The sequence below is a fragment of the Culex quinquefasciatus genome, chromosome 2 (assembly GCF_015732765.1).
Source record: "Culex quinquefasciatus strain JHB chromosome 2, VPISU_Cqui_1.0_pri_paternal, whole genome shotgun sequence".
Classification (NCBI taxonomy): Eukaryota; Metazoa; Arthropoda; class Insecta; order Diptera; family Culicidae; genus Culex; species Culex quinquefasciatus.
The window spans coordinates 104,443,094-104,462,029 of NC_051862.1; the positions used below are offsets into that span (position 1 = coordinate 104,443,094).

Consider the following 18,936-nt stretch of genomic DNA (forward strand, 5'->3'; position numbering starts at 1 on the left):
AGCGCTCCATGCGTCTTCGCTAAGACACATTCGATCCACCAAGTTGTCTGGCGATGTGTCAGACCCACACGCTAGCAACAAGGTGTTCCTACTATCCTGGAACCGTGGGCAGACAAATACCACGTGTTCCACCTTCTCAACCGTGTCCGTACAGCTCGGGCAATTGGGTGAGGTTGCGTGCCCGAATCTGTGTAGATACTGTCTGAAGCACCCGTGTCCAGATAGGACTTGGGTTAGGTAGAAGTTAATTTCTCCGTGCTTCCTGAGTACCCACCTCTCGAGGTTGGGTATCATGCGATGTGTCCATCGCCCCTTGGCCGAGTCATCCCAGCTTCTTTGCCATTGAGCCATGGTGGCAACCCTGGCTGTAGCGCGGGCTCCTCCGACCCCTCTTTGCTCGTAACAGCGCGTGTCCTCTTGGACCAGTAGTCCAATTGGGATCATGTTCCCTAAGACGCAGGCCGCATCTGCTGATGTGGTGCGGTACGCACTGCATACCCTAAGGCATATCAGCCTGTAAACGCTCGTAACCTTCTGAAGGTTATGCTTGGCGTTTAGGGCGTCGCCCCATGCTGGTGCACCATATCGAAGTATGGCAGTGACCACGCTCGCTAACAAGCGCTTCTTGCTTGACCGCGGAGCTGTTCCCCATCATGCGAGACAGGGATGCTACCGCTTTCATAGCTTTCTCGCAGACAAATTTAACGTGGTTATTGTAGCTCAACTTGTCGTCCACCTGAATACCCAGGTAACGGAGTGACCTTTTGGAGTCAATGGTGCAGTTGCCTGCCCTGACATGGATGCACCTTACGGACTTGAAGTTGTTCACGGCTACAACTTCAGTCTTTTGATGCGCTAGCTCCAGCTGGTGCAAGCCCATCCAGTCTTCGATTCTCCTTATTGCTTCGGCTGCCTGTACTTCGACGTGGAGCTGGGTCTCGCCAAGAACCATCAGGACGATGTCGTCGGCAAAACCAACTATACTAACGCCCGTCGGTAGCTCAAGAGTCAGCACGCCGTCGTACATACCATTCCACAGTCCCGGGCCGATCAAGGAGCCATGCGGGACCCCCGCCGTGATGATCAGTTCGCACGGACCATCGTCCGTCTCGTAGAGAAGGACTCGGTTTTCGAAGTAGCTTTTAAGCAACTTGCACAGGCAGCTGGCCTCTGGCGTCCCTCGATTCACTTTGGCTTGTTGTGGAGCACCAGGTTGCTCCACCTTCGTATGTGTTGTCGGTTGCTTGGGGTTTCTCCGGCACTCGGCGTGCAGCAGGGTGTGGTGCCGCTTCTTGCACGTCGCGCACGCTCCGGTGGACACACACTGCGCTGAGGTATGTCCCGCCCGGAGGCAGTTGAAGCAGAGGTGCTTCTCCTTAACCTTGATCAGCCGCTGGGGGACTGCCATCTCCAGGAACTGCGGACACTTCCAGCTCTTGTGCTGGCCTAGTCCGCACACGTCGCACTTCTGTGCCGGCTCACTTCCGGCGGTCGAGACCATCTTCTGCTGACCCGGATCATCCGTAGCGTTCTGTCCGGGTGGCTTCTTGGTGGGATGTGACGAGTCCTTCTCGTCAGCGATCTTGCATGTGTCGATGAATGTCTTGGGCTTCTCGATCTTGTGGTTGTTCTCGGACCGTTCACCATGCGGGATGGTAAACTCCGGTCGTACCCGATCTTCCGTGTCCAGCTGCTCTGCCAGCAGCTTCCCGGAACGCTTCTGGGGTTCGTCGATGGCCGCCTCGTTGGCGCATCCGACGATCTTAGCGGTTGTTGGGTTCGTTGTCTCGTCCACCCATTGTGGTACACCAGGCGTGTACGCGATTCTTCGTGTGGGCTGGCTCACTTCAAGCAACCCTGATTCGATGACCGTTAGGACCTCCGTGTGCAAGTCATCGAAGGCGTCGTAGAGAGCATCCTGCTCGTCCCGTAAGGTTGCCGAGACCATGCCGAGGATTTGACCGTACGCTGTGTGGTACGCATCGTACGCGGCTTCTACGTCCTTCTGGCACGTCTTCAACGTGGCCCAAGTAAGCTCCGAATTGTTTTCCAAACTTGCGAGAATTGTAACGAGCTTACCTTGAGCCAGCTCACGTTGGTGGACGACTTCGTTAAACCGCTGCATCTCCGCCAGCTTCAGTGCACTTAGTAACCGGACTTGCCGTCGGTCTTCTTTTTCGGTGTGGCCGCCTTCTCCGAGTTCACCAGCCTCTCCGGCGACTTCCTCGGGCGAAGCTTTTGGCCACCGTGGCTTCAGTGGCAGGGCACTGTTTCGGAACGGCTGCTGGAACCGTTCGCCTATACTTTCACTTTGCGTCGAACTTCCGGAACCACTTTCCCGAACGTTCTTCGCGTTTCTTCCGGAACCACTTTCGCGGAAGTCTTCTCACTTCGAGCGTCTTCACTTCCGGACCATGTTCGCAGAAGGTTTTCGCTCCTCTTCTTCAGCGTTCACTTACAGGACCAATTCCCGAAAGCTTCTTCCGACTTCCGCTTCTTCTTCTCAGTCGACGCGTCCTTGCTCAGCGCCGCTCCCGGGATTTATTGCAGGCACTTTATGGCAGTTTCCGGCACAAGAGGGACACCAACGATCGGACCCAGTGTCCGAACCAAGCACGGAAATCAGCCAAGTCTGAAATCACGATACTTGGGGGAACTTTGTGTCCTCTTGGCCGGAACTTCACTTCACTTGAGCCTTCTTTCCGGAACCTTTTTCCGGCTTCAGAAGGTTCTGGACGCATCCAAGATTGCGTCGATTAGCACTTTATTCACTTGCTCTTCGGACGCATTCTGGCCGATTCCAAAATGGCGTCGCCTTTTTCCACTCTGAACACTTTTTGAGCCAAGATGGCGTCTTTGTTCTCTTTTTCCGCGGCGTCTTTTTTCACTCAGTGGGCCTTGTGCCCACTTGCCGCGATAGAATCGACCCTCCGCCTTTTGTCCATCACTTTCCCCGCAATCCCGGCACTTCTAGTTCAATTTATCCGGGTCGTTTGGACCATGTTCGGACTGTATCTTTTTACACAAACTTTCGGCGGACTTGGGGAACCAGCTTGGGAGGGTCGGAATTATCACAAGCAAACAAAACACTAGATTTTTCTCTTCACTAATCTATTTACAGCTACTTAACTTAATTTTAGTGGTAAAACTAGCGTCTCTTCCGACGATCGCGACGAGGTCACTTTACGTCCGACCGGTTCGGCTGCTTGCGATGAACTTGCTGCTTCTCCGAACGATCGCGCAAACTCGTCCGTTGCGCGCCAAAAAACTCTCCACTCTTCGTCGTCGTTCGGGTTGTCGCTCTCTTTCTAGCACCGTCGTCATCAACGGCGCGCTGTTGCCGCGCACATCGTTTGTGCGCTTCTTTCTCCCCTTCGGGCGTCGTCGTGCTAACTCGCGCAAGTCGTTGCGCGCGCTTCTTGTTGTTGTTGGCAACGACGCAGGCTGGGTTGCCACCTTCTTTTCCGTTCTCGTCGCAGCAGGCACAGTGCTGCCAAAATCAAACTAAAATTTTCTTCGAGCTGACCTTGTCAGGCTCGAACAACATGTTTTTCCCAAAAATAATGTAAGTGAAAATTTTAAATAATTGTTCGTATTTAAAATTAAGTATTTCCTTTTATATGTGGTCACTCTGGAAAGGTTGTCGTATTTTTTCATTTTTTTTCTTTCCCTGTTTCTGAGGGGAACACCCGTGAAGAGTATCGGGGCCGGCATTTACAAAGCGAATTCAGTGACAGTTTATTATTCAACTTAATGTTAACATGTTAAGGTTAATTTTAACATTCCATAGGTTGTCTTCCTAAGGTGTCGTGATAAGGTCCAGTTTGTGACGATACACTACCTTCCCTTTACTAAGCAATCGAATCCAGAAGGAAAAGATCACCAGTTGTGTTGGTCCGAGCCGGGATTTGAACCCCGATCTACCGCTTACGAGGCGGAAGCGTTACCACTGGGCTACTTGGCTCGGTCCGTATTTTTTTTTTCATAGACAATGTAATTTCCATACAAATCGATCAATTTACCCTTCAATTTACCGATTTTCACCATGTATTCATTATGATTGGGTCTCGTGGCGCAGGGGTAGCGGCTTCGGCTGCCGATCCCGATGATGCTATGAGACGCGGGTTCGATTCCCGCCTTATCCACTGAGCTTCTATCGGATGGTGAAGTAAAACGTCGGTCCCGGTTTCTCCTGTCTCGTCAGAGGCGCTGGAGCAGAAATCCCACGTTAGAGGAAGGCCATGCCCCGGGGGGCGTAGTGCCAATAGCTTCGTTTCGTTTTTCATTATGATTTCGAATAACATTTATAAATAAATTGATTAAAAATCGGCAAATTCAAATTGAGATATCTAAAAAAAATACACGATATTTTCAGGAAATGTAATTGAAAGTGTGTACTTTCAGGTGCATTGTTCGGTTTTGCGCCAAAATGCGCCATTTTGAAAACATTGCAACTTGAAAATAGGCTCAAAATCACTTAAAACTGGCTATAACTCCTCAATAAAGGCTCAAAACATTTTGCTGTTTTCGGCAAAGATATGTAATTTGATGTCATAAACAACTCTTCAGAACATAGTAGGCCGCTAAAACGCTAACATTTTAAGTTATCACAAAAAAAGTGCTTTTTGGACCATTTTTGCAAAACTGGCGTATATCTCGAGTAGATTAAGAGCTACAAATTTGGCGCCTTCGACCAACCTTCATGAATTTTTTCTCTTCTACAACTTTGCCCAAGACACCAAAGCCCTACAACGTCATCCAACAAAGTTAATTATGTTTGACACCCTGGAAGGTCGTCACCCTGTATGTCAATAACTTCAAAAGATAGCCCTTATCAAGTACAACATCTCTTCCGAAGACACCATTTGGCTAGGACGTCAAATATAAGAGTTATCAATTTATTCCACTTAATTTTGCCATTCCGAACACTGTGCAATGGCCACTCCGGGTGTGGCCAATCCTGTCAAAATGGCCATTTTCATTACCAGTATCAAAAACCATGAATTTTGATACCCATATTGCCCCAAGGGTGTGGCCAATATCCTACCAGTCTGGTCCCAACCCAGTTGCCTTGAATCATTCTGGTTTCGAGTGACCGTTCTAAAAATGTTCATTAGAACAGAATTCCTCCCAAGTTGGTGCACAACCTGTGTCTTTCAATGTGTGCATGTGTGTGTGAGCAATAAAATTACCACCGTCGATCCGTCTCTGCCAGAGGCTCGGTTAAAACTAAAATTGTTCAGAGGCTATCTGTTAGCTTATATAGTTCGCATGAAATGTGGCAACAATGGTGCAACATTCTCGCGTGACAGTTCCAAGAAAGCAGGAGACGAGGCAAAATTTGCACAATGTTGCCACATTTCATGCGGACTATATAAGCTAACAGATAGCCTCTGAACAGATAGTTTTGACCGAAAATCCGTCAGAGACGGATCGACGGTGGTAATTTTATTGCTCACACACACATACACACATTGAAAGACACAGGTTGTGCACCAACTTGGGAGGAATTCTGTTCTAAAGAACATTGTTAGAACGGTCACTCGGAAACCAGAATGATTCAAGGCAATGGGGTTGGGACCAAACTGGTAGGATATTGGCCACACCCGGAGTGGCCATGGCGCTGAGGGAAGGTTCTACCGGGGGACATTTATCGAACCATACGACTTGGGGCAATATGGGTATCAAAATTCATGGTTTTTGATACTGGTAATGAAAATGGCCATTTTGACAGGATTGGCCACACCCGGAGTGGCCATGGCCCTGAGGGAAGGTTCTACCGGGGGGACATTTATCGAACCATTCGACTTGGGGCAATATGGGTATCAAAATTCATGGTTTTTGATACTGGTGATGAAAATGGCCATTTTGACAGGATTGGCCACACCCGGACAGGCCATGGCCCTGAGGGAAGGTTCTACCGAGGGGACATTTATCGAACCATTCGACTTGGGGCAATATGGGTATCAAAATTCATGGTTTTTGATACTGGTGATGAAAATGGCCATTTTGACAGGATTGGCCACACCCGGACAGGCCATGGCCCTGAGGAAAGGTTCTACCGGGGGGACATTTATTGCACCATACGACTTGGGGCAATATGGGTATCAAAATTCATGGTTTTTGATACTGGTGATGAAAAAGGCCATTTTGACAGGATTTGCCACACCCGGAGTGGCCATGGCACTGAGGGAAAGTTCTACCGGGGGGACATTTATCGAACCATTCGACTTGGGGCAATATGGGTATCAAAATTCATGGTTTTTGATACTGGTGATGGAAATGGCCATTTTGACAGGATTGGCCACACCCGGACAGGCCATGGCCCTGAGGGAAGGTTCTACCGAGGGGACATTTATCGAACCATTCGACTTGGGGCAATATGGGTTTTCAAATTCATGGTTTTTGATACTGGTGATGAAAATGGCCATTTTGACAGGATTGGCCACACCCGGACAGGCCATGACCCTGAGGAAAGGTTCTACCGGGGGGACATTTATTGCACCATTCGACTTGGGGCAATATGGGTATCAAAATTCATGGTTTTTGATACTGGTGATGAAAAAGGCCATTTTGACAGGATTGGCCACACCCGGAGTGGCCATGGCCCTGAGGGAAGGTTCTACCGGGAGGACATTTATCGAACCATACGACTTGGGGCAATATGGGTATCAAAATTCATGGTTTTTGATACTGGTGATGAAAATGGCCATTTTGACAGGATTGGCCACACCCGGAGTGGCCATGGCCCTGAGGGAAGGTTCTACCGGGGGACATTTATCGAACCATACGACTTGGGGCAATATGGGTGTCAAAATTCATGGTTTTTGATACTGGTGATGAAAATGGCCATTTTGACAGGATAGGCCACACCCGGAGTGGCCATGGCCCTGAGGGAAGGTTCTACCGGGGGACATTTATTGAACCATACGACTTGGGGCAATATGGGTATCAAAATTCATGGTTTTTGATACTGGTGATGAAAATGGCCATTTCGACAGGATTGGCCACACCCGGAGTGGCCATGGCCCTGAGGGAAGGTTCTACCGGTGCCATTGATTGAATAAATTTAATTAGAATTAATTATTCAGGATTAAATAAATAGACAAAGAATTAAAAAATATAAATAAAAATAGCATGATTTTTAGAGTTTTGTACAAAGTTCTTTGTCATATTGGTCATGTAGAACATAACCACCTGCACCTTTTTTCTGTGTAGTCATACAAATTTGACATCGAGTACCCGAACTTAATTTTAACATGGTGAAGCCGATGTCAAATTTGACATGCGCTGGGTACCGGAAAAATCCTCCAGGAAAGCAGAAAAACGGTTCTGGGGGACGGATAGGAGTTCGGAATAATAGCAAAAAGGAAATTGTCGTTCTGGGCTAGTTTTTTTTGATGATTTTATTTAAATTTTATTTTATTAAATTATGGTTTAATTATTCATATCATTTTCAGCACTAGCGAGTGACACTTGCCAGCGGCCAGCGGCAAGGCTGAGTAGGCGATTCGGCGGGTGGTTCGGATGATTTGGCCATCTCCACGATCCTGGGCGATGACGGCGTCGAGGATTTGAATTTAATATTTCGGATGGTTCCCCACAGAGTGGTACTTCGCGCGTGGCCCACTAAAAGCATTGCTTGATGGAGTCTTTGACGGCGTCGAGCAGGGTTTGTTTTGTCCACTCAGCGTTCCATGGCGGGGAAGGCATAGTTTGTTTGTCTCTGCCAGGGTTCTTCTAAAGGTCTTCCTGACCCAGGCGCCGCCTCAATGGAAAAACTCAGATCATTGCGGAACTCGGGGGAGCGTGCACTTTCCAGTAGCTCCTCTTCGGCTTCGACAGCCGAGATCGAGCCGAATCTGAGACGGCGTTCCGCCGAAGGGGCAGTGGACATTTTCGAGCCAGTTAGATGAAGCAGCTTGAGAGCCGGCGGCGTGACTAGCGGTGTGGAGCTGGCCGAAGTAGGGCCAATGGGATGAAGTGGACAGTATCTGGGGAACGAGAGTTTAAGTGGGCTTTGAAAGAATTAAACTGCAAATAAATGTTACTTTTGTCCACGAACAACCATCGCCAGCCGATGTACCGGGGATGCGGACAGGCCCGTTCCAAAACTGGTTCCCAGGGTGGGTTCAACAGACTTTCTGGAGGCTTCCGTACTGAAAGAAAAGACTGAAACTGAAAAAAAAAGAATGTTTTAATTTTGACTCAATTTATAGATTAATTTAATTTTGACCCAATTTACGGATAAAGCCATTGATTCCCGCTGCTTTTGGGTTCGGACAACCTTGAAGTTCATGTACGCCTAGATATGTCACGCCTCACAGGTTGGAGTTGTGCTTGATGGCCTTGAAGTAGCACGCCAAGATGCCCCGGATGAGCTGCTCATTGTTGTTAAAAAGTTGGTTCTGTGAATGGCCGAGTTTCACGGAGCAACGGGCGAGGAGACGGCGGTTTTCGAAGTTTTTCTCGGCGCTTATGTCCACGTCTATGAAGTTCCGCTAGCTGGGAATTTGGAGAGATCGTACCGTAGAAGCATCGCTAAGGTCTTTTCAGACAGTTTGAACAATCCGCGATCCGCGAATCTTGCGATAGAGCACAGCGAACATAAGCCACGGACGGAAGTCGCTGTCAATCTGCGAAGAGCCGTTGAGCAAGCGATCCCCCCACATCGGCTTGATAGTTTCCTGCCTTTTTGACTTCTTAGAGCTTCCGCTGCATCTGAACGTACACCATTGATCCGGCAATCGCGGTGAGTTCCGTATCGAGCAGGGCAAGTCTCGCTCGCAGTCTTCGGCGGGTTCACAGCGCTCGCGTTCGGGGTCGAATGCTTCCCGGCAGTCGTCGGCGAGCGGGGCCGGGTCACAACGCTCTGGAAGTTCGCAACCGCAGGCTTCCGGGGGAGCGGCAAATCGCACAGTGGGACTCCGGCGGCACGTTCACGCAGTGGAACGCCGGAGAATCGTGAGATGTCGAAAAGTGGCAGTCCGGCGCAGAGTAGATCACGGTCAAAGTCCGGGTCGCCGGCGAAGTCTCCCGGGAGTCATCATTCGCGGTCTCGGTCGAGGAAGTCGGGATCTCGGACATCGCAGTTGCAGGTTTCCGGGTCGGGGAACAAAACGCCGATACAGAGTAGGTCCGGTTCGGCGGAATCGCAGCCGGAGAATGGAGGGAACGGGACGAGTTGGACGATCTGGAGGATGAGCAGAAGGATAAGGAAGGAGGAAGCGACCGGGAGCGATCGCGCAGTCGGAGCAGATCTCGGAGCAGGTCTAGGTCGCGGTCCAGGAGTCGGGGAAGTGATCGCCGCTCGTCGGATGATGAACGTGGAGAAGGGTTGGCACGTTTGGAAGAGCCTATATAGCAATGTAATACTGCTCTAGTTCTAGCGATGCACAAGAAGGACGCATGATACGTGATCAACTAGAGTTACGGCCTTTCGGCTGGTCGACACACGCACTCACTCAATACAATGGTGTTTGCGTTCGAGCGAAGTCTACAGAATAGCCCAACAACAGTAAGTTTGGCGATCCTACAATAGATATAGTTTTAAAAAAGTTGGTCGTCGTTGATCATGGCCGTTCATGGTCACCAGCGACAGACAAAGCAAAGCAATCCACATTAACGACCCCCGGTTCATTAGTGGTCTCTGTTGCATGTTTCTGCTCATTTCTAGGCGTCCGAAGGTTATGTGTGGTGAGTCACCCAAAACCTCTTTTACTCAAATGGACCGACGTTTTACTTCCCCATCCGATAGGAGGCCAGGAGGATAAGGCGGGAATCGAATCCGCGCCCCACAGCAACTTAGGGATCGGCAGCCGAAGCCGCTAACCACCGGTGTTGTTTTTGGTGAGTTTCCGAATAAAGTACACTCAAACCCCGATGATTTGACATCATTTGTTGTCAAAAGATCGGGGTCACTTTTTAGTTTGACACCCCTTTTACATGGAGTTCACACACACTACAAAATGTTTGTTTTGATAGTGTGCGTGAGCGCCGTGTAAAAAGTGACAGTTCGTCACTTTTTAGTTTGACTTTGACCAACCAACGGGGTACAAACTAAAAAAGTGTCAAACGAAAAAGTGACCAACCACCGGGGGTTGAGTGTACTAGATTTTATGAGTTTTTCGAAAAGTGTACGACAAACAAATCTAAAAAATCCAAAAGGTCAAAATCGTCAAAAAATGACATGGGACAATTATGCGTAGAACGGCAGAAAAGAAACTTTTTCAAAACTTTTTTTTTTGTAAAATCGCAAAAGCAAAGCAATCCACTTCAACGGCCCCCGGGTCTTTTGTGGTCTCTGTTGCAAGTTTCTGCTCATTTCTAGGCGTCCGAAGGTTATGTGTGGTGAATCACCCGCACACACGCACGCACTCAAGCTCGACACACACGTGTACGCCATCTTATCGTGTGACAAGACTCCGCAGCGCCATCAACATCCTGCTGGAGCAAACCCGGTCGCACTGCCTTGCGACATTTCACCTCGTGCCTCACGCCAGCTACAACCACGTGGGGGACGAACAACTACCACGATCAACCATCAGCACGGGTCTTCGAGAAAACGCTCGGACATTCCAGCCTCGTGGGTTTTCAACATCAACACGCGGGACAAGCCGCGTGTGCCATCTACAACCACGTGGCGGTCGACGACCACCTCTTCACCTGCGAAGGCCGTCAGGAAGCGTTCAGACGCTCCAGGCCACGTGTTTCACCTGCGGGACCAACCGGTCTTGTCGCCAACATCTGGGCGGTGATCGACATCACCCGCTCGCCACCGAAGGCCGTCGTCAAGCGCAGAGCCGCTCCGGCCACGTGATCATCTCTTCGTCCTGCACGTAGTCATCTGACGACAAGACGCCGAACAGCAGACGGCGCACGCAGCTGTGGGGTTCACCCGCGTTCCTGCCAGCGGCTGCACGAGCATCGAGCGGCCACGTGAACATCAACAGCACGAGCGGCAGCGAGAAGAACGACAAGCGAAAAATCAGGTCAGATCAGCTAGATTAAGATCCCCAAGTCGTCCCTGATGCATTTTGCCAGGGCAAATAAAATCATGTTCATTCCCCAAGTACAGTTTGTTTATTCGTTGCATTATTGACTGCAATTTGGTTTTGGCTTTTAAATTCGATTTTGCTGTAGATTTTTGGGTTTTTTTGCCGTTGTACATTTGCGATTGTTCCACAACCCGCCCTGAGCAGAACTAGTCGGGCTCGTAACAGACCTTCCGCAGTGTGGCGATCGGGGCCACACTGGCGCAAAAGGGGGAGTGTTTCAAGAAGGGTAGTGTGTTGGCATTGGGTATTTCTTCCTGCAGAACCTGGCCGAGGAAGGTTGGCATTTCTGTATCGTATTGGTTCTCCTCCGCCTCGGTTCAGCTTGCTGCGCATCGTACGACTCCCGTACTGTTACACTTCCCCATCCGATAGAAGTAAAATCGCAATAACTCGTTTTGTTTATAAGCAATCCCCTTATGTTTATATATCAAAACATTTGTAATTATCTGCTATCGAGCTGTCAAATCGCAACATGTAGTTAAACTTTCTGTGCAGTAGCTGTGAAGCTTACCAAGGCTTTTCAAAAAGTTTAACTCCATGTTGCACGCACACACTCTCACTTTTAATTTCTCGATAACGTTGTAGAACATTGTTACACTCTAAAAAATAACCCAGCAAAATTAGAAAAACACGAAATTTTCAAATGAAAAATTTTGTTCTAAATGAAAAAACTACCCAATGTAGATTCGAAAAGTACATTGAATTTCCCATGAAATTACGTGTTCCAAAATTGTTTAAGGCAGAGTTTTTAGAACTTTTTTAAGTGTTTTTTTTTCGATGAAAAAGGTGCAGGTGGTTATGTTCTACATGACCAATATGACAAAGAACTTTGTACAAAACTCTTAAAATCATGCTATTTTTATTTATATTTTTTTATTCTTTGCCTATTTATTTAATCCTGAATAATTAATTCTAATTAAATTTATTCAATCAATGGCACCGGTAGAACCTTCCCTCAGGGCCATGGCCACTCCGGGTGTGGCCAATCCTATCAAAATGGCCATTTTCATCACCAGTATCAAAAACCAAGCCGGGTCCGGTGGTTCAGTGGTTAGCGTGGTAGCCGCTAAAACCCCAGTATGGCCTGGGTTCAATCCCAGACGGACCCGGTGGCATTTTTCGAGACGAGATTTGCCTGACCACGCCTTCTATCGGATGGGGAAGTAAAACGTCCATTTTGCGTAAAAGAGGTTTTGGGTGACTCACCACACATAACCTTCGGACGCCTAGAAATGAGCAGAAACTTGCAACAGAGCCCACAAAAGACCCGGGGTCGTTAACGGTGCACATCAACCATAGCTTTTGCACCCAGATTTTTGTTACAAACAATTTAGTATCTTCAAAACTACGGGTACTATCAAAATATTTTTTATTCATCCCTAAAGTACTGTCCACAAAGCAATTTACAACAAAGTTTGATTAATTTTACAATCCCGTTATTGCAGGATTGGGTTCGTAAGTTTGACAATTTTGGAATAAGAAGACAACAACTTCCTTCGTTGCTGTGCACCCTCAAAGTGGATTGCTTTGCTTTTTTTTTATCAAAACCAGACTTACCTTTTGACGGGTGCGACAACGGTTTGCTATGATACCGGTTTTCTATGCGCACCATTTCTCGTCACAACCCAAACCCGACACAGCTCGGTAGCTTGATCGGTGCACCGAAACCGAAGTTTGGTGTGACGGCGGTGTGGATCGGATACACAAAACTGACATGGTTTCTGCGCCTACCACACGGGAGAAGTTTGGAACTCTTGATGCCTAGCAAGCCAATTGAACTCAACAGTTCTTAATGGTGTGGTTGTCAAAGGCAGTGCATTAGTATTTTAAAGGTTCTTGGTTCGAATCTCGATAGTTATTATTTTATTTTTTGAATGTTTTTATTTGTTTAGAATAGTTCGTTAGGAATAGAATTTCGTAGTGTCATGAAATATCAACTTTAACTTCTCGTGTATATAATCCTGAAATAGGCATTTTCACTTAAACCTGCCTGCATAATATGGAACGTTTTCTCTATTCCACTACAAAAATCCATTCAATTTTCTAACTCTTTGACTAAAGCGTCGCAGGTTCGAAGAAGTTACTTAAAAAATTATATAATCAGTTATTTTGACAGCAAATATTGAAAAAAAACTCCAAAAATACTGGTACTCAGGATTGAACCAGGAACCTCGTGGATAAAAGACGGAGACAACAACCGCCACGCAATCCCGAAGTTGTGAATGATGGCTGACAAACCTTAATCAAAACAATGTCGCTTCAGGTTTACTTGGATCAACCATATGTTGAGTTGCATCCTTGGTATACAGTTTGGGTGCACCGGTGGTGTACCAAGGTGCGTTCGGTACAGTTGCTATGGTGTGACAATAAACAGCTCGGTTTGGTTTCTAAAGTGACACGAAAACCGCACCACGGCGCACCAGATCTTGGTGTTCAGTGAAGCCTGTCAAAAACCATGAATTTTGATACCCATATTGCCCCAAGTCGTATGGTTCGATAAATGTCCCCCGGTAGAACCTTCCCTCAGGGCCATGACCACTCCGGGTGTGGCCAATCCTGGCCATTTTCATCACCAGTATCAAAAACCATGAATTTTGATACCCATATTGCCCCAAGTCGTATGGTTCGATAAATGTCCCCCCGGTAGAACCTTCCCTCAGGGCCATGGCCACTCCGGGTGTGGCCAATCCTGTCAAAATGGCCATTTTCATCACCAGTATCAAAAACCATGAATTTTGATACCCATATTGCCCCAAGTCGAATGGTTCAATAAATGTCCCCCGGTAGAACCTTCCCTCAGGGCCATGGCCATTCCGAGTGTGGCCAATCCTGTCAAAATGGCCATTTTCATTACCAGTATCAAAAACCATGAATTTTGATACCCATATTGCCCCAAGTCGTATGGTTCGATAAATGTCCCCCCGGTAGAACCTTCCCTCAGGGCCATGGCCACTCCGGGTGTGGCCAATCCTGTCAAAATGGCCATTTTCATCACCAGTATCAAAAACCATGAATTTTGATACCCATATTGCCCCAAGTCGTATGGTTCAATAAATGTCCCCCCGGTAGAACCTTCCCTCAGGGCCATGGCCACTCCGGGTGTGGCCAATATCCTACCAGTTTGGTCCCAACCCCATTGCCTTGAATCATTCTGGTTTCGAGTGACCATTCTAACAATGTTCTTTAGAACAGAATTCCTCCCAAGGTGGTGCACAACCTGTGTCTTTCAATGTGTGTATGTGTGTGTGTGAGCAATAAAATTACCACCGTCGATCCGTCTCTGACGGATTTTCGTTCAAAACTAACTGTTCAGAGGCTATCTGTTAGCTTATATAGTCCGCATGAAATGTGGCAACAAGGTGCAAATTTTGCCTCGTCTCCTGCTTTCTTGGAACTGTCACGCGAGAATGTTGCACCATTGTTGCCACATTTCATGCGGACTATATAAGCTAACAGATAGCCTCTGAACAGTTAGTTTTGAACGAAAATCCGTCAGAGACGGATCGACGGTGGTAATTTTATTGCTCACACACACATACACACATTGAAAGACACAGGTTGTGCACCACCTGGGAGGAATTCTGTTCTAAAGAACATTGTTAGAACGGTCACTCGGAAACCAGAATGATTCAAGGCAATGGGGTTGGGACCAAACTGGTAGGATATTGGCCACACCCGGAGTGGCCATGGCCCTGAGGGAAGGTTCTACTGGGGGACATTTATTGAACCATACGACTTGGGCAATATGGGTATCAAAATTCATGGTTTTGATACTGGTGATGAAAATGGCCATTTTGACAGGATTGGCCACACCAGTGGCCATTGCACAGTGTTCAGAATGGCAAAATTAAGTGGAATAAATTGATAATTATTTTATTTGACGTCCTAGCCAAATGGTGTCTTCGGAAGAGTTGTTGTACTTGATAAGGGCTATCTTTTGAAGTTATTGACATACAGGGTGACGACCTTCCAGGGTGTCAACCATAATTAACTTTGTTGGATGACGTTGTAGGGCTTTGGTGTCTTGGGCAAAGTTGTAGAGGAGAAAAATTCATGAAGGTTGGTCGAAGGCGCCAAATTTGTAGCTCTTAATCTACTCGAGATATACTCCAGTTTTGCAAAAATGGTCCAAAAAGCACTTTTTTGTGATAACTTAAAATGTTAGCGTTTTAGCGGCCTACTATGTTCTGAAGAGTTGTTTATGACATAAAATTACATATCTTTGCCGAAAACAGCAAAACGTTGTGAGCCTTTATTGAGGAGTTAGGTATAACCATTTTTAAGTGATTTTGAGCCTATTTTCAAGTTGCAATGTTTTCAAAATGGCGCATTATGGCGCAAAACCGAACAATGCACCTGAAAGTACACACTTTCAACTTCATTTCCTGAAAATATCTCCTTGTATATATTTTTAGATATCTCAATTTGAATTTGCCGATTTTTAATCAATTTATTTATAAATGTTATTCGAAATCATAATGAATACATGGTGAAAATCGGTAAATTGAAAGGTAAATTGATCGATTTTTATGGAAATTACATTGTCTATGAAAAAATACGACAACCTTTCCAGAGTGACCACATATAAAAGGAAATACTTAATTTTAAATACGAACAATTATTTAAAATTTTCACTTACATTATTTTTGGGAAAAACATGTATTTATTCATAATTTTAAAATGTGTATCTTAATTTTAAGCATGATCAATGTTTTACTGCGGGCGTCAATAATAAGAGTTCACGTGCGGTGATACGACCGCAAGATAATGGTCGCATGACAGCCGCAAGACAACCGCTGAACAAATTTTTGGCTGTTTTCAAAGGTTGCCTGGAGTTTTGAGCTGACTTTTGGAAAATATTGAAAACAAACCAAGTTGACAGCCAAATCAACCAAAATTTCAGTTCAACTTGCTGATTTTTACCCTGCGATAATAAGGCGGCAATAATCTCCTGTCACTCACAGCGAAGGAGAAACGTGATTTTATCTCGCAATAAGTAATATTAAAATCGATCAATTTACCCTTTCAATTTACCGATTATTACCACGTTTCAACAAGATTTCGCTTAAAAATTATAAATAAATTGATTAAATACCGTCAAATTCAAATTGAGATACAGTGGACTCACTCGTTGTCGATATTGAAGGGACCGTCGAGAGCAGGAGTTATAAAAAATTATAGAACAAAAAATCAAAGCAATCTATTTGAAGGGACTGAAAAATTTATTGACAGCTGGAGTAATATTGATATCGAGAAGATCGACAACGAGAGAGTCCACTGTATCTCTAAATCGACACCGATAAACACGGAGATATTTTCAGAAAATGTAGTTAAAAGTGTGTACTTTCATGTGCATTGTTCGGTTTTGCGCCAAAATTCGCCATTTCGAAAACATTGCAACTTAAAAATATGCTCAAAATCACTTACAAATGGTTATAACTCCTCAATAAAGGCTCACAACATTTTGCTGTCTTCGGCAAAGATGTGTAATTTTATGTCATAAACAACTCTTCAGAACATAGTAGGCCGCTAAAATGCTAACATTTTAAGGTTATCACAAAAAGTGCTTTTACCATTTTGCAAAAATGACGTAGTAGATTAAGAGCTACAAATTTGGCGCCTTTGACAAACTTTCATGAAATTTTCTCCTCTACAACTTTGCGCAATACACCAAAGCCCTACAACGTCATCCAACAGAGTTAGTTTTGGTTGACACCCTGGAAGGTCGTCACCCTGTATGTCAATAACTTTAAAAGATAGCCCTTATCAAGTACAACAACTCTTCCGAAGACACCATTTGGCTAGGACGTCAAATAAAGGAGTAATCAATTTATTCAAATGCCCTGAGGGAAGGTTTTACCGGGGGGATATTTATCGAACCATATAAATTGAGGCAATATAGGTATCAAAATTCATGGTTTTTGATACTGGTAATGAAAATGGACATTTTGGCAGGATTGGCCTCAACCGAAGTGGCCATGGCCCTGGGGAAGGTTCTACCGGGGACATTTATCGAACCATACGACTTGGGACGGTACCAAAAACCATGAATTTTGATACCCATATTGTCCCAAGTCGTATGGTTCGATAAATGTCCCCCCCGGTAGAACCTTCCCTCAGAGCCATGGCCACTCCGAGTGTGGCCAATCCTGTCAAAATGGCCATTTTCATTACCAGTATCAAAAACCATGAATTTTGATACCCATATTGCCCCAAGTCGTATGGTTCGATAAACGTCCCCCCGGTAGAACCTTCCCTCAGGGCCATGGCCACTCCGGGTGTGACCAATCCTGTAAAAAAGGCCATTTTCATCACCAGTATCAAAAACCATGAAATTTGATACCCATATTGCCCCAAGTCGTATGGTTCGATAAATGTCCCCCCGGTAGAACCTTCCCTCAGGGTCATGGCCACTCCGGGTGTGGCCAATCCTGTCAAAATGGCCATTTTCATCACCATTATCAAAAACCATGAATTTTGATACCCATATTGCCCCAAGTCGTATGGTTCAATAAATGTCCCCCCGGTAGAACCTTCCCTCAGGGCCATGGCCACTCCGGGTGTGGCCAATCCTATCAAAATGGCCATTTTCATCACCAGTATCAAAAACCATGAATTTTGACACCCATATTGCCCCAAGTCGTATGGTTCGATAAATGTCCCCCAGTAGAACCTTCTCTCAGGGCCATGGCCACTCCGGGTGTGGCCAATATCCTACCAGTTTGGTCCCAACCCCATTGCCTTGAATCATTCTGGTTTCCGAGTGACCATTCTAACAATGTTCTTTAGAACAGAATTCCTCCCAAGGTGGTACACAACCTGTGTCTTTCAATGTGTGTATGTGTGTGTGAGCAATAAAATTACCACCGTCGATCCGTCTCTGACGGATTTTCAGTCAAAACTAACTGTTCAGAGGCTATCTGTTAGCTTATATAGTCCGCATGAAATGTGGCAACATGGTGCAAACTTTGCCTCGTCTCCTGCTTTCTTGGAACTGTCACGCGAGAATGTTGCACCATTGTTGCCACATTTCATTCGTTGCAGACCCCTTCCGCAGTACCAAGCATGCAACATTTTCGTAACGCGCGACATTTTTCGTTTTTCTGGATTGACACCTCACCAGAATAGAGCCCTTAGGACAAAGTTCTTTGTCAAAATACGTTTTTTTCGGAATTCTTAGTACGCCATCGAATCGGGCGTCTAATTTAACATAAAAGTCCCTTTGACACAAAATTTCTATCTCATCACCGTTTCAGACTGCAAATTATTGAAAAACACATCTTTTTTCGCATGTTCAAAAATTGAACGGGTCGTACCGCCCCCCCGTCACGAGATATCAAAAAACGGACCTCGGATTCGTGATCAGGGACGAAAGTTACTCTTTAGGACAAAGTTTCACACAAATCGAAGAGGGGTCGGGGCAAATGATATGTGAGTTGGTGGAGAATTACCCATTTACCAGTGGCAGTGGCCCAAGGTTGCTTGGCTTTGCCCCATCCCAAGTAATACCAATGAAGAAAAAATCAAACGGGAATATTTCTCGGTTTGGTTTGACTTCACAATTTTATCTGATTCATTTCAACAGAAATGAAATCAACAATTTGAAACTTTTGGACAAAGTTCAGTTTTTGTTCCATGTACGGGTAAAGAGGGAGCATTTTAAGAAACATGGCGGTAATGGCCAGAATCTGACCCAGTGCCGGCGTTGCCAGGCATTCGGTCACGGTACTGATCATTGCGCCATGGTTCCAAAATGCATGGTTTGCGGGGATTCTTCTCACGACAAGGACAATGGAGCATTTCCTTTCGAGCAGTTTTTGCTTTTTTCTACAATGTATTTCTTATGGAGCGAACTGTCAAAAACTGCTCGACTGCGGGT

At 46.1% G+C, this 18,936-nt stretch overlaps 1 protein-coding gene across 1 annotated transcript; it reads right to left on the reverse strand.

Moving 5' to 3' along the window:
• Positions 1–7,441: 7,441 nt before the first annotated feature.
• LOC119767608 lies at positions 7,442–8,555 on the reverse strand. The gene is made up of 2 exons (XM_038256538.1): positions 8,052–8,555; positions 7,442–7,994 (listed from the first exon to the last, which is right to left on the reverse strand). Exons 1-2 carry the CDS (start codon positions 8,069–8,071, stop codon positions 7,688–7,690), a joined length of 327 nt encoding a protein of 108 aa, XP_038112466.1. The 5' UTR covers positions 8,072–8,555; the 3' UTR covers positions 7,442–7,687.
• Positions 8,556–18,936: the final 10,381 nt, after the last annotated feature.